This window comes from Camelina sativa, chromosome 8, assembly GCF_030686135.1.
Source record: "Camelina sativa cultivar CO46 ecotype springtype chromosome 8, ASM3068613v1".
NCBI lineage: Eukaryota > Viridiplantae > Streptophyta > Magnoliopsida > Brassicales > Brassicaceae > Camelina > Camelina sativa.
In genome coordinates, this window is record NC_141887.1 from 23,604,879 (window position 1) to 23,620,667 (window position 15,789).

Consider the following 15,789-nt stretch of genomic DNA (forward strand, 5'->3'; position numbering starts at 1 on the left):
GGTTAAGATTCTTTGATGAGGCTTTTCGCTGACTTTATAAGTAATGGATAATTTCTCTTTCTCCCTCCTATCTTCACTCTCTTCTTCATTAGTATCTCTCATACAGACTCTCATTGATATTGAAACACCACTGATTCAACTATGGATGTGCTCTTCGAAACTCAGTGTGGTAAAAAGTTCTGCATTGAATTGGGGTACTGGGACACAGTGTCGGAGATCAAAAAGAAGATTGAGAAGTATCAACGTTTCCCTGTTCTGATACAAACCCTTGTCTTCCAAGGCAACGTTCTTCAAGATCATCTTTATATCGGAAAATGCAAGATTGTCCACAACTCTCGAGTTATACTCTTCGTCTCTCCTTACCCTTATAACCCCAACGATCCAGTTCTTCAATCGGAGCAATCTTCAATACCGTCAAACCCGATCGGTGATCTCATCTACGGTGAGGATTTGCCTTTGACAACCGAAGCTGTCTTGAATATTCGACTTTTCTTCCCTGTGATGAAGACCGATGAAATATACGTTCAAGATTCGCCGGTGAGGAACAACGATCAATCTCCACCGTCAGACGCAGCGAAACAGATCATCAACGGTCATCAAGATTCGACTGTGACGGTTCATCAAGTACTTCAGTCTCCACCATCAAACTCAGTTAAGATGAAGATTAGCATTCAAGATTCGCCTGTAAAAGTGAGCATAACATGAGGAAGATAGTTGAGATCGTTCCCGACCAGTGGCTCAATTAGGTCACAACTCTTTGGCTTCAAAGAGAGGCCAGTCTCTAGCAACATTGCATGTCCATAAATAGAACAAAAACGTTACTGTATTGAAGGTTTAGCTCTCAGCAGTCTCATATGATAGCTTTTAGTCTTTCTTGAAGTTTCTTGCTTTGTTCAAAGTTTGCTTTGTGTTTCACAGCTTTCTGCAGAAGACATGTAATTACCGATAAATAACTTTGAGTTGAAACTTTTTGTTATTGAATTACTTCTTGTGGCTAGCAGTGATCAACCTCTTAGCTTTAAGCTTCTCTGCATTCTCCAAAAATAAATATTTTGGATCGAATTGTATAAATTCATATTTTCCACGGAAGGAACAGATCATATCATTATCAAAAAAATCAATCAGTGTGACTTGAGAAGGTTATTAGAAGTTTAGAATCACAATCTATGAAATATCGAAAAGAGTTTACAAAATTACTACTAACTCAAGATACAGTAGAGCCGAAGCAGAATCTCAATCACGATGGTTGTGTTTACGAAAATACGACAGTGTTTTGTTCCAAACTTGAATCTCGATCCCTCAGATTGAACGAGAAACTTCTGATCTAATGAATCTCACTATTAAGACAAATTTTAATCGATATAACGAGGCAGAACAACCTTAAAATAGGAAAACAAAACAACCCTAGCTAATAGAAAACTTCAACAACAAGTTACATTTCATTTACATCATCAAGAGGGGAAAAAAAATCGAAGAAGTATAAAGAAGATGAACTGCTAAAGTTTTTAGAATTGATATAGAGTACTATTTATATGTAGGTTAGTTAAGAAGATGAACTAAGCTAAAGTTTTTAGAATTTCATAGTTAAATATTTCCTGCAGCTGTACCATAACAAAATATGTGACTAATTCTTTTCTCAACGATATAGTCAAAACTTTCACTGAATTTTTTTAACCAATTCAAAATTTGTTGAAAATTAGTCCAAAAAACTTCTGAGTTACGACCACAAAATATTCGACGCAAAGTGGTCTAATTAATTGATTAGTTACGGACCACATATATCACTGTTTTAAAATGGTAAGAGATTCTCTAATTGTTGACGAACTCAAATGTTTGACAACAATATTGATCAAAGAAACATTTATGAACAAATTATTTGACACAGTGGTCAATATTTACTTACCATATAGACCACTCTGCATCATTGCACCTAGTCAAATATTATTTTTAGATTAATTAGAATATTACTAATCAACAACTGGTCAAAAGTATTTTGACCAAACGCTGACCACTCTTCAAGTATCACTTAACCTAATCCTTCTATTACACAAACTCCATCCTACTTCCTCTTCATGACTTCATATATAGACTGATCATTTCTCTTCTCCTCCCTTCACATCTCTCACTCTCCCCCGGCCCAAATCCCGATTAGTCTCATCTCCAGTGATAAAGTGGTATCAAAGACGATCAAGAGAACTTAATAAATATATTTCCCTCTCATCAGGTCCATTTGATACGTTTCCTTAATTAAATTATGGAAAATGATATCCTACATAAATTTTTTTTAACAAAGCGATCACTTATTTTTTTTTAATTGTTTTCTCATCGATCAGCTTTTGTCAATACAAATATGAAGTTTCTCGTGGAGATTCTGAGTGGCTCATCGTTCGAGATTGAAGTAGATTACAAAGATACGTTGTTAGAGGTCAAACAGAAGATAGAGGAGTCTCAGAGTATTCCTGTTTCGAAACAAACCCTTATCGTCGACGGTATAGTTATTCTTCGAGAGGATCTTAATGTCGAACAGTGCCATATCGCTCACGATTCTTGTCTCCAGCTCGATCTTTCTTATGACAATAATCCTAATCACAACAACGATCGAATGCCGCAAACGCAGCAATCAGGTTGCAAACGGCCTAGGGAAGAGGAATAAAATCATGGAAACATCATTAAAAAAAAAAAACACTCAAGCAAAATTTCTTTGTTATTGTAAATGCCGAATGGAAACCTTCCGATTGCGTTTCCCTTTGACGTTTGCGTTTTCATTTACCAAAAATATTTTTAAAGTTGTATTGACTATTTCTCTAATTATTTTATTTGTTTTTACTAATAAAACGATTTAATCTCCACTTAGGAAACATCGAATTCTTTTATTTATTTTTATTTTTTGAGTGTGATGATATAATCTCCAAAATGATTTTTTGAGTGTGATGATATATAATCACCCAAATCTCCATTTTTGTTATTTCTTCTTTTTTCCTCTCTTTGTCATAAGATCTCCTTCTTTGTTATTTACTTATTTCTTCTTTTTTCCTATTTGTCATAAACTCATAGTTAAATTTTCATCTTTTTAAAAAAACCTAATCCATCTTGATTTACATTTACTAGTCATTTGGACTTAAATCCCAGTTGCAACAAAACACAATTTGGATTAACCGCAGCAGAGAAACATGACAGATAGAACGAGTGAGAATAGGTAGATTCTGTTTGGTTTAGCAAAATTAAAATGGCAAAGTTGAATCTTTTTTAGAATATTTTGTGATGTATGCATCTCTTTGTTGATACTCTTAATAAGAGAGAGAATATGGACATATGCTTCTATACTGTAAATTTTAATTTTACTTTTCATCTCTTCACTAAGAAATTCAAATGAAATGGTGTAGATGACTTGAGAATAAAAAAAAATATTTCCTAATAAATGTTGCGGGATCTGACCTACAATCTTCAATTGATTCAAGAACAATTAATACTGTAAACGAAGTTGCACCACCGATTTAACCATTTCATGGAATAGTTACCGACTTACCGTTATATCTGGTGGGGTAACTCTTGCCTTTTAAAAAAAATTCGTTATGAATCAAAAGATACAAGTGTTTGTTTATATGAAGATTTCTCACTTCCTCACGGTTACAAACCAATCTTTTTACAAAAAAAAAAAGACTAAGAATAAGAACAAGCCACTATGAGTTCCTTTTTGTGCTCTGTTTCAAGTTGCAGAGTCGGTTACGACTTAAACTTAAAATAGACTAATAGCTCCTCTCATATGATGACATGTGTCAGTGTTTCCACTCATTAAGCTCGTCTCCACTGGAACAGAGTTCTTTTAAAACTCGAAATCCTCTGCATCTACTAGCTAGAGTATTGTACTTGAAGTTACAGAAGTACGTACATTATGCTACAACTAGTACCGTTGGATCAATTTAGTAAGAACGGCTATGAACGGTTTAGATTCTTCGGCGACGCTTCATTGACTTATGAAACACGTAACCAAGAAGGCTAATATGGGCCAAGCCAAAATTAGGTCCATTTGATACGTGAATGAATAAGATGGTATAGAAACCAAAATATGATGAAACTTTCTTTACAAAACAATCACTTTCTCTCTTGCTCGCTCTCTCTCTCTCTTAACTCTCTTCTTCAATCTTCACCAGTCTCCATTGATCTTGAAACACCATTGACACAGTTATGAAGTTTCTCGTTCATGAGGTTCTGAGTGGCTCATCGTTCGAGATTGAAGTGGATTACAAGGATACACTCTTAGAGGTAAAACAGAAGATCGAGAAGTCTCAACGTATCCCAGTTTCGAAACAAACCCTTATCGTCGACGGCATTGTCATTCTTCGAGAGGATCTTACCTTCAAACAATGCCAGATCGTCCACGATTCTCTTCTCCAACTCCACGTGTCTTCTGACAAGAACCCTAATCACAACGGCGACGACAATCAAATGCCGCAAACCGAGCCATCTCCAGCACCGTGGATTCCAGTTGAAGAGTACTTTGAGAGACAAGGTTGGCCTTTGACATCCGAAGAGATCAAAAAGATTTACAGTTATCGGTCTGAGACAACTCAAGAGATGAGTAAGATTCAAGATTCGCCCGTGACGGTCGTGAGCAGCAACAAGAATCAAATGCTTCATCAAACCAAGCAATCTCCTCTGTCAAACTCAGTTAAAGAGACCGTTAACATTCAAGATTCGTATGTGAAGGTCGTGAGCAAGAACAACAACAACAACAACAGTGGTCATGAAGTGCCACCAACGAAGCAATCTCTACAGTCAAACTCAGTCAAAGAGATTACTACCAAGATTCAAAATCCGCCTGCGAAGGTGATGAAGAGAGTCCCGAAGGAGAGGATGGTAGTATTTGTGTCGCTCTATCCTGGTGAGTATAAACCTGGAATTGTGGCGAATGTGAACCCTACGGATGCCGTGAAAAAACTGAGAGAGGAGATTGTTCAGAGAGGTGATATACAAAAACTGCCACTAGATGAGTATTTCTTTACGCACAAAAAGCAAGTATTGAACGAAGATCAGTCATACGAGTGGAACGGTGTTAAAGACGCGGATACAATTGTGATGGTTCCCAGATATGTTATCCAACAGACCAGTAAGATTCAAGATTTACATGTGACGTTTGGGAGCAGCAGAAACAAGAATCAAGTGCTTCATCAAACCAAGCAATCTCCACAGTCATATTCAACAAAGCATATCAACAACAGTTCTCAAGATTCGACTGTGAGGGTTCAACTGCCACAAACGAAGCAATCTCCAGCAGCAGCGTATTCGAACGTCCCGAAGAGGAAGATTAAAGTATTTGTATTGCCATCTTCTGATGAGTGTAAAGGTGCGAAGAATAAAATTGAGGTGGATGTAAACTTGACGGATCACGTGAAGATACTAAGAAACGTGTTGGCTGAAAGTCAAAGGAGGGGTGACTTAAATCTGCCTCAACAAGGGTACTACTTTGAGAGAGAGCAGAAAGTGATGAACGAAGATGAGTCATTCGCGTGGAACGGTTTTACTGGTCCAACCGATGTAGTTTGGATGGTTCCACGACGTGTTACCATGCAATAGGTCTGTTACTCGTGCCTCTTAACTCACACTTCTTTAGATTCAGAAAAAAAAAATGTTCTTTAGACAATTTGTGTATGATACATTCAGCAACAAGAAAAGGTTATGTGGATTTTATCCTATCCGAGGTTTAACTCTGTGTAGACTCCTCTTTAATTTGCTTTTAGTTCTCAGTATCTCTTCAAGTTCTCTTGCTTTGTTCAAAGTTTCCTTTCCATTTCACAGCTTTCTGCAATTAATCAAAGATATGAACTCAGACTTGCTGTTATTGATGATTACCTTTTGTTTTGACATTTATGAAATTTCTCAATGATGTTATTAGCTTAAACAGGACAGAAAGAGAAAACATATACATATACTGTTGAGTAATGCCGGTTTTGTATTCAAAACAAGTAAGAAAATCAGAAGAACTTAACAGTCTAAACTAGATGGAATCAGTCCACTTTAGCTATTGGAGATGTTAGGTTAGTACTTAGTTGTTCAAGCGGCATGTAAGACTAAGCTAGATAGTCTGTAGTACTATTACTAATTAAGACTAGTGGTAGTGTTTGTCTAGTTGTTGGTAAAAAAATCAGAGAGTAGATTTAGTTTACTCTCTTTAGAAGTTTTGTATGTGTTATATTGTGTAAAAGACATGAGAACAATGTACTAGTTTGATGTCTCTCAATTCTCTCAAACATTTAATGCTCGTTTTCTAATAATACTCATCCAATCATACACTTGAAACAGAGAAATGCAGAACAAGAAGAGAACGAACCTGTAGCAGCACAGTACACACATACCCTAATTGCAGCAAACACAACTTAGAAACACTAGCAGCACAAGAAGAATGCTTTGTGTATCGTTGGATCCATGTTTAGTAATAGCAGCACAAGAGCTCTATGGATGAATAAATACATACTATACTAGCTGAATTATATTATAAATAATACTAAACCGAGTCACACCAAAACCAAACCACTTGATACAAAAATACATTACCCGATGTAAATCATTCAAAAATATCAGAGAAAAAATGGATTATTTCACAATTTGTTTTGGATAAATAAGTTATTTTTCCGAAAACATCTCTGTTTTTTAAAAGCCCACTTGCATTTAGGAAAATAATAAAAAAGAATAAAAACCAAAAAACACAAAAAAAAAAAAACACCAAGTTCTAGAAACGACGAGATAAGGTTTCAATTATTGCCAATTTTTCAGCTTCACCGTATATTAAAAAATAAAATAAAAATTAATAATAATCAAAAATCGTAACGATCGTTAAAACTCAACGTCGGCTCCGTTAGAAATTGTGGTTGTCGACACAAGTTGGTAACTAAACGGCGCTTACAAGTGGTTGCAGCAGCAGGCACACGAGTCGTTTTTATCAACTCAAAGCACAAAAAAAATATATACCTTTCCTTAACCTAAAAATAAGGCCAAAATTAAAAAAAGGAAAATAAAACTTTTGCGTGTAAACAACGCTCATCAATACACGCCATTATACATACGTGTCAAATTCTAGTTGGTTAACGTTTCACCGCTTTAGCTTTCTCGTGAGACCAAGTCGTCTTCATCCTTTTCTATAAATCAAATAACCTATAGAGCCTCTTCTTCCTCACAATTCAGATTCCAGTTTCTTCAAAACCTAAAAACAAAACCTTCTCTCAAATCTCGTAATCAAAGGTAAACTTCAGATTCTGATTCTTCGTTTCTGTTTCGTACGTTCGTGAATTGTGTCTCTGTTCTCTGAATTCTCGATTAGGGTTCGTAGTTAAATTTTGATTCCGATTCTAGATTTATCATATCAGTCTTCTTATTTACGCTGAGAGCTGTGATTTCTAAGATAGATGTGGTATAAGTTTCTTGATCGGATCTGAAATTTTTGTTTGGATTTGATCTTTGTATTGATCTTAGGGTTGTGTTCTGTAATTACAGATGCAGATCTTCGTTAAGACTCTTACAGGAAAGACAATCACCCTAGAGGTGGAAAGCTCCGACACCATCGACAACGTTAAGGCCAAGATCCAAGACAAGGAAGGCATTCCTCCGGATCAGCAGAGGCTTATCTTCGCCGGAAAGCAACTCGAGGACGGTCGTACGTTGGCCGACTACAACATCCAGAAGGAGTCAACCCTTCATCTTGTTCTCAGGCTTCGTGGTGGTATGCAAATCTTCGTGAAGACTCTCACCGGAAAGACCATTACCCTTGAAGTGGAGAGCTCTGACACCATCGACAACGTCAAGGCTAAGATCCAGGACAAGGAAGGTATTCCTCCGGACCAGCAGAGGTTGATCTTCGCCGGAAAGCAGTTGGAGGATGGTCGCACCTTGGCCGATTACAACATCCAGAAGGAGTCGACCCTTCACTTGGTATTGCGTCTCCGTGGAGGTATGCAGATCTTCGTGAAGACTCTTACCGGGAAGACAATCACTTTGGAGGTGGAGAGCTCTGACACCATCGACAACGTGAAAGCTAAGATCCAAGACAAGGAGGGTATCCCACCGGACCAGCAGAGATTGATCTTTGCCGGAAAGCAGTTGGAGGATGGTCGTACCTTGGCAGATTACAACATCCAGAAGGAATCAACCCTTCACTTGGTATTGCGTCTTCGTGGTGGTATGCAGATCTTCGTCAAGACTTTGACCGGCAAAACTATCACCTTGGAAGTGGAGAGCTCCGACACCATTGACAACGTGAAAGCTAAGATCCAGGACAAGGAAGGTATCCCTCCGGACCAGCAACGTCTCATCTTCGCTGGCAAACAGCTTGAGGATGGTCGCACCTTGGCTGACTACAACATCCAGAAGGAGTCGACCCTTCACTTGGTGCTAAGGCTTCGTGGTGGTATGCAGATCTTCGTCAAGACATTGACCGGGAAGACCATCACACTCGAGGTTGAGAGCTCCGACACCATTGACAATGTCAAGGCTAAGATCCAGGACAAGGAAGGTATTCCTCCAGACCAGCAGCGTCTCATCTTCGCTGGTAAGCAGCTCGAGGATGGACGCACATTGGCTGACTACAACATCCAGAAGGAGTCTACCCTTCACTTGGTCCTCCGTCTCCGTGGTGGTTTCTAAAATGTCTCTTGTGGTTTCACAAGAAGTTCCTCTCAAAAACTAAGTGCTTTGTGTTTTGGGGTACTATAAAGTTAGTTGTTGAACTATGTTTCCGTTCTTTTTATCTTTCAAATATCAAATCGAACTTCTTCTCTATTGAAATATTTCTACTCTTTATCTTCGTTTCTCTACATGTATGTTCTTCATTTGTTTGGTAAACCTGAACTAGTTGCTATTTTTGACCAAAAAAAAAGAACAGCTTGTTATATAAGCTTGACATTCACACTCTTTATCTCTGGCTGCTCTGCAATACTTGTCAGGGTCCTCCGAAGCTAATAGTATGTACATCTATGGTGATGGTAAAGTGTTGACGAGAAAGGTGAGTTTTAGAGTTTTTGGTCATGGTCATGGTTGCTTACTGTCTAAATTGCCCCACGACTTGGAAGAAAGCAAATTAATAAAATTCTATAAGCAAAATCAGGGGACAATGCAGACAAAATTCTATAAGCTTCTTAGATTAATGAGGGAGACAAAGACAAAAGTGTTTGACAATGCTTTCGACATTATTTTCTGTAGACGTTTCTTTTTCAGAAAGTTTCAAGCTTTGAAGCATCAATCAAGACATTGTAATAATCGATAGGGTTATACAAACTTCAAAATACATTTTCTTCTGAAATGAGTTTATATAATATGCCAGAAGAGTTCAGAAAAATTTCCAACAAACGGAGTGACAATAAAACAAAGAATGAATCAATACAAAACGCAAACGTTATGAGACCTATTTTGACAATTATTGGTCAAGTGGTAGCCATTCCATTTCTAGCTCTAATTCTCCACACTCTACATTCTGAAGCTTGATCTGGACCTCCTGCTTCACTTTCCCATCAACAATGTTAATGATACTGTCATCTATTAGTGGATTGTCATGCGATTTTAGCCATTTCCCAATCTGCATATCACCAAACATTTCAGGATCACCAAATGCCATTGCAGATGTTATCAAAGGCTGGATATCAATATCAGCTTCTCCCATTATGTCATCAGCAGAAAATGTATCATAATCATACACTTGCTGCATTCACATAGAAATCGAAAAGAACTTGTGAGGTTATACATATCAGCAATAACCAAGATCATCAATGAGAAATCAATTTGCTTTTTACCAATTTCACTGGGCCATAGCTCTCCGGAACAGATAGCATGAGTTCTTGATTCCATACTGGGTTCAAATTACTATTCACAACAGTTGTCTGAAGTGTCTGAACAGACAAAGAAAGAGCAAAAGTTTTATTCAAGACTCACAAGATTAACGACATGCAAAAGCTAATAAACAGATGCAAAAGCAAGTCACTTACTTGCTTCCCTAGATTCAACACAACGTATGGATCACTTGACATCAAGTCTCTGATTGCTAAGTTAGTGCCTTTCTTGACAGTCACCTTCAACAATCCAATGAACTCTACCATTCCTTCCTGAAACTGTCAAATTTTACCGATTTGAAAACATGCAAGAAGAAGGTATAACAAGTGAAAACTTACGCAAGTTAGAAGCTTTACCATCTTCTGTGATGATGAATTTGATTTAAAACTATCCATGATCTTTCTAGAAAGACTTGATGTAAGAAAAGCTGAACTCTTTGTTGAGCGTTTCCCGGATTTAATCCGCAAGCTTGGCTTCAGAAACTCTTGCAGTTCATATTTTGCCCTGAAAAAAGATTCAAGGATTTGAGTAACTCACAATAAAACAGCGATAGAATTGTCCTGCCACAGAGTATTTTATTTTGAATCTTACTTAATGAATCTCATACGCTGGTCATGACTAACATCAGGTCCAGGCTTAGAGCATGTATCAGGTACAAAAGCTTCGTAAATTGAATTAGCAGAAGCATTTCCTCCAATTTCAATCATGGAATCAACTTCCTCTTCTGACCATTCATCAAGTGTCACAGACAAAACCTGGAGAAGCCAAACTATGAGTACACAATGAAAGAGATCATTTCATCTGAGTAATGAAGAAACGAAACAACAAATGGAAAACCAAAATGTAGTAAAGCAAAAAGGCTATATATCACCTTAGAGATATGAGTGCCGAGGCTTCTGTGCACACCGCAACATTTTAAGCAAATGAATACTCCGATATTTGTTGATCTGAAAACAAGCTACTAACTGATTATTCAACAAAAGAAACAAACACAAAGATACATAACTAAAGACACAAGTGGATAAATTTGAGCTATAATAAAATGGATTTAAGAAGTTTTCAGCTTTCTAATCCATATGACATTTTGTTGATCAGCAAACGACAATAAGATTGTAAGAAAAAAAGAGAATTCAGAAGCGACAACTTACGCCCATTTAGGATCAGAAGCGCCACAATCAGCGCAGACTCGGTTATCAGGTTGATTTAAAAGATCCTTTAATCTCCTTTTACCTATTCAAACACACAATGTATATTGAGTCACAACATAAGCAGAAACCTTTAATAACAATTTGTGAATTCTCCAGCCATTATATTATAATAACAAAACCATTTATCTGAATCAATAGAAAACAACCCCACACACAGAGAGAGAGACACAATCATGTAAACCCACAAAAGAAAGAATCTGTAATGTCATGATGGGTCAATACCTGAGCCAGGCTTGCCGAGTCCGGCTGAATAATTGCTCATTGCTCTTCTTTCAAAACACAAAAATCATCAAACAAAGATCCTACATTCAACAACAACAACAAATACCCATCACGCACAAATTGTTGTTAATGACACAAACAAACAAAAAGTCCCAATTTTTTTTTTTTTATAAAGAAATCAATTTGATCAAACAAAAAAGCAAAAGTTCCGAAGGGGCAATCAGCCAATATAAATAAAAATTTGATTTTTTTTTTTAACATTCTTGAAGAGGATCATTTCAATTGAAGAATTAGGGATTGGGTTATCTAAAATAGGAAAAAAAAAAAAAACATACAAAAACTGGAATTGAAAGAGACAGATTTGGTGTTCTTACAATGTAGCGGAAGGGAGGATAGATAGAGACAAAAGGAAAAGAGATGACTGATTTTGTTTTTTTTTTACAATAAAAATGGCAAAATGACCAAAACTACTACGTGCTCCTTTGTTCCGCCGTTGAACCACAAAAACAAAAAAGAAAAAAAAAACATTTTTCAGCCTTTTTTTTAATAGAGAAATTTAAGTCAATTATTAAATTATGGGACAAATACGGCGTTGGTCCAAAGGTTTTGGTATTTTTAATCAGTTCATAAATAAAAATGAAAAATATCATCAAGAAATTGACTCCCTAATTAGTAAAAGAATTTGCCAAGAATTCAATAATTCACAAAATTCATTTGAGCTATTAATTCTTGACAAAAAAAAAATTAATAATCCTAATAAAAGTGAAAATTTTTCATTTACCAAAAAAAAAATAAAAGTGAAAATTTCAAATCTGTTATGAATAATAGATGAATGCCCATTATGTATAAGTATCATCTTCTAGAAGTCTCTAGAATTATTTGTAAACTAGGTTTACTTTGTTATCAAGCAAAATCCTCTCTTTGTATTCCTATAGAAAGGACGTTTCATTCATTGGAATAATATATCAAGATCTTTCTTTTCTTTTATCTAGTAATAAACATGTTATCAGCATGCTCTTTGAGCTAAAATAACAATGAATGGTGGAGATTTATGCTTGGCCGACAGTGCAACTAGTCACACTATTTTTAAAAATAGGAGTTATTTCTCTTCTTTAACAATGAAAGAAGCAAGTGTAAGTACCGTAACTGGTAGTGCAAAGATAATTGAAGGCTGTGGAAGAGCTAATATATCATTGCCTATGGGAACACAATTAGAAATTGTTGATGCATTATACTCCCCTAAGTTTCAAAGAAATTTATTAAGTTTTAAAGATATCCGCATAAATGGATACCATATCGAGACAATGAGCAAATGTAGCATTGAATACCTTCAAATCACAAATAATACCCAAGGCTCTAAAAATAGTGCAAAGACTGCCTTCATTTTTCACTGGGCTTTACTATACTACAATTGATATAATTGAAACAAATGATATAGCAAACCAGAAGTCCACAGAAAATTTAAAAGTTTGGCATGACCAGTTACATCACCCAGGTACAACAATGATGAAAAAGATAATAACGAATTCACGTGGTCATTCATTAAAGAACCCGAAGATTCTTCCTAATAATTTTTCATGTGTTGCTTGTTCACAAGGCAAGTTGATTATACGACCTTCGCCAGCAGAGATAAATTTATACAAATTAATTTTCTGGAACGTATACAAGGAGATATATGTGGGCCGATTCACCCATCATGTGGAACTTTTAGGTATTTTATGGTCTTAATTGACGCATCTAGTCGATGGTCACATGTATCCTTGTTATCAACTCGAAACCTAGCATTTGCAAGATTACTTGCCCAGTTAGTCAGACTACGAGCACACACTTTCCAGATTTTCCTTTGAATACAATCCGTCTTGATAATGCTGGTGAATTCACATCTCAAGCTTTTAATGATTATTACATGTATATTGGGGTAAGTGTTGAACATCCTGTAGCACATGTTCACACACAGAATGGCTTAGCGAAATCACTAATCAAGCGTCTTCAGATGATTGCTAGACCATTACTCATGAAATCAAAACTCCCTATATCTGTTTGGGGACATGCTATATTACATGCGATAAAACTGATTCTCATCAGGCCAACAAGTCATCGTAAGTTTTCCCCAACACAATTAGTTCCAATATCTCCCATCTTAAAATTTTTGGATGTGTTGTATATGTTTCAATTGCTCCACCACAACGAACTAAGATGGGACCTCAAAAGAGGTTGGGAATATATGTTGGATTTGATTCTCCATCAATAATAAAGTATCTTGAGCCATCCACATGGGATTTATTCAAGGCTCCATTCGTAGGCTGTCATTTTAATGAGTCTGTTTTTCTAAAAGTAGGGAGAGAAAATAAACAGCTGAAAAAATATATAAATTGGAATCAATTGTCAATGACTTATCTTGATCCTCGGACAAAAGAGTATGAATTAGAAGTCCAAAAGATAATTCATTTACAGAGTTTAGCAAATCAATTGTCATAAATGTTTACTGACCCAAAAAGTGTAATCAAATCATATATACCAGCTGTAAATGCTCCAATAAGAATAAATATCCCAGAAGGACAAAATCAAACTGCTAATGAGTCTAAGACACGTTTGAAACGTGGTAGACCCGTTGGTTCCAAAGATAATACTCAAAAAAGAAAAGGAGCAGAAATTAGCAATGGTGAAACAGAGGAAATAATTATGAAAGAAAAATCTCTAGAAGAGATCTTAGACATGACAATGAAAGAAATTCAGGTACCTGATAATGAAGAGATCTCAATTAATTATGTATTGTCTAGAACAAAATGGAACCGAAAGCAAATCGACGTCGATGATATGTTTGCATACAATGTTAGCAGTTGATGTTATGAATGAGGATCATGAACCAACATCTATTAAAGAGTGTACACAAAGAAGTAATTGGCCAAAATGGAATGAAGCAATAGATGCCGAACTAAAATCTCTTGCAAAGAGAGAAGTTTTTGGGCCAGTAGTCTGTATATCTAAAGGTGTAAAACCAGTGGGACATAAATGGGGTTTTATAAAAAAGAAGAATGAAATTGGTAAAATTGTGAGGTATAAAGCACGTTTAGTTGCACAAGGTTTCTCACAAAGACCTGGAATTAATTATGAAGAGACATACTCTCTTATGGTGGATGCAACTACTTTCAGGTTCTTCATTAGTCTAGCAATAAAAAAAGGACTTGATTTACGTTTAATGGATGTAGTCACAGTCTATTTATATGGACCATTGGAAAATGATATTTATATGAAATTCCCAGAAGAATTAAACTGTCTGAAGCAGTGAAACCTGATTATCGAGATCAATACTGCATAAAATTAAATCGATCTCTTTATGGATTAAAACAGTCAGGGCGTATGTGGTATAATCGCCTTAGTGAGTACTTACAAAAAGTAGGCCACAAGAATGACCCTGTTAGTCCTGCATATTTATAAAGAGATTTAAAAAAAGATTTGTTATAATCTTAGTATATGTCGATTATTTAAATATCATGAGAACTCCTGCAGAGATTTCTTTCACAATAGAATATTTGAAGAGAGAGTTCAAGATGAAAGATCTCGGGAAAACAAAATTTTGTTTGGAACTACAAATTGAACTCCTAAAAAATGGTATTTTGGTGCATCAAGAGACATACACGGAAAATGTGCTTAAAAGGTTCTATATGGATGGAGCACACCCCTTAAGTAGTCCAATGGATGTAAGAACACTTGATGTGAAAAAAATATCCATTCCGCCTTCGGAAAAATGATGAAGAAGTTCTTGGTCCTGATTCTCCTGAAGTACCATACTTAAGTGCAATAGGGGCATTAACGTACCTTGCTAGTCATACAAGACCTGATATATCATTTGCGGTGAATTTATTAGCAAGGTTTAGCTCATGCCCAACTCGAAGGCACTGGAATGGGATTAAACATATACTTCGTTACCTTCAAGGTACGAAAGACATGGGTTTATTTTTTTTTCCAATTTATCCAAGAAAGATTTAATTGGTTTTGCAGGTGTAGGATACTTATCTGATCCCCATACTGGTAGATCGCAAACAGGATATGTATTCACATGCGGAGGTACTGCTATTTCCTAGCGTTCTATGAAGCAAACTATAACAGTCACTTCTTCAAATCACGCAGAAATTTTAGCCATTCATGAAGCTAGTCGCGAGTGTGTATGGTTAAGATCCATAATTCATCATATACGAGAAGATTGTGGTGTATGTGCAGGAAAAGATGCTCCAACAATTATGTATGAAGACAATGCTGCATGCATCGCACAACTTAAAGACGGATACATAAAAGGCGATAGAACGAAGCCTATTCTACCAAAGTTCTTCTACACACACGACCTGCAGAAAAATGGTGATGTACGCATTTTACATATTCGTTCGAGTGAAAAGTTGGCTGGCTTATTTACCAAGGCGCTACCTACTGCTACTTTCAAGAAGTTGGTTTATCATCTCGGATTACGTCATCTCAAAAACCTCAACATGTGTACTCATTAGAGGGAGTAGTTGCGCGCTGCACTCTTTTTCCCTTAACCATGGTTTTT

At 36.3% G+C, this 15,789-nt stretch overlaps 4 protein-coding genes and 2 long non-coding RNA genes across 12 annotated transcripts; 4 read left to right on the forward strand and 2 right to left on the reverse strand.

The window, feature by feature from the left end:
- Positions 1 to 141: 141 nt before the first annotated feature.
- On the forward strand, positions 142 to 705 carry LOC104707698 (uncharacterized). Its single transcript, XM_010424115.1, has one exon. It carries the CDS (start codon positions 142 to 144, stop codon positions 703 to 705), a length of 564 nt encoding a protein of 187 aa, XP_010422417.1.
- A 1,361-nt stretch (positions 706 to 2,066) lies between these two features.
- LOC147940375 (uncharacterized) lies at positions 2,067 to 2,858 on the forward strand. Its single transcript, XR_015564052.1, has 2 exons — positions 2,067 to 2,224; positions 2,334 to 2,858. It is a non-coding gene; the product is annotated as an uncharacterized LOC147940375 (long non-coding RNA).
- A 1,327-nt stretch (positions 2,859 to 4,185) lies between these two features.
- On the forward strand, positions 4,186 to 5,148 carry LOC104707699 (ubiquitin domain-containing protein 7SL RNA2-like; the record flags this gene model as incomplete). Its single annotated transcript, XM_010424116.2, has 1 exon — positions 4,186 to 5,148. A coding segment is annotated over exon 1 (963 nt), but the record flags the coding sequence as incomplete, so codon positions are not given.
- LOC147940376 (uncharacterized) lies at positions 5,149 to 6,452 on the reverse strand. Its single transcript, XR_015564053.1, has 2 exons — positions 6,329 to 6,452; positions 5,149 to 5,800 (listed from the first exon to the last, which is right to left on the reverse strand). It is a non-coding gene; the product is annotated as an uncharacterized LOC147940376 (long non-coding RNA).
- Positions 6,453 to 6,930: 478 nt separating this feature from the next.
- Positions 6,931 to 8,775, forward strand: LOC104707700 (polyubiquitin). The gene is made up of 2 exons (XM_010424117.2): positions 6,931 to 7,236; positions 7,489 to 8,775. The coding sequence occupies exon 2, from the start codon at positions 7,489 to 7,491 to the stop codon at positions 8,632 to 8,634; it is 1,146 nt and encodes a 381-aa protein (XP_010422419.2). The 5' UTR covers positions 6,931 to 7,236; the 3' UTR covers positions 8,635 to 8,775.
- Positions 8,776 to 9,216: 441 nt separating this feature from the next.
- LOC104707701 (putative ADP-ribosylation factor GTPase-activating protein AGD13) lies at positions 9,217 to 12,062 on the reverse strand. 7 transcript variants are annotated; one of them, XM_010424118.2, is made up of 9 exons: positions 11,618 to 12,062; positions 11,244 to 11,323; positions 10,962 to 11,043; positions 10,685 to 10,760; positions 10,405 to 10,568; positions 10,170 to 10,317; positions 9,969 to 10,091; positions 9,777 to 9,872; positions 9,217 to 9,685 (listed from the first exon to the last, which is right to left on the reverse strand). In XM_010424118.2, exons 2-9 carry the CDS (start codon positions 11,281 to 11,283, stop codon positions 9,404 to 9,406), a joined length of 1,011 nt encoding a protein of 336 aa, XP_010422420.1. In that variant the 5' UTR covers positions 11,284 to 11,323; positions 11,618 to 12,062; the 3' UTR covers positions 9,217 to 9,403. The 7 variants fall into 7 exon arrangements, with proteins under 7 accessions (XP_010422420.1, XP_087318338.1, XP_010422422.1 ...); XM_087462212.1 differs by having other exon boundaries at positions 9,969 to 10,085; positions 10,685 to 10,771; XM_010424120.2 differs by having other exon boundaries at positions 9,969 to 10,085; positions 11,618 to 11,776.
- Between the last annotated feature and the right edge of the window lie 3,727 nt (positions 12,063 to 15,789).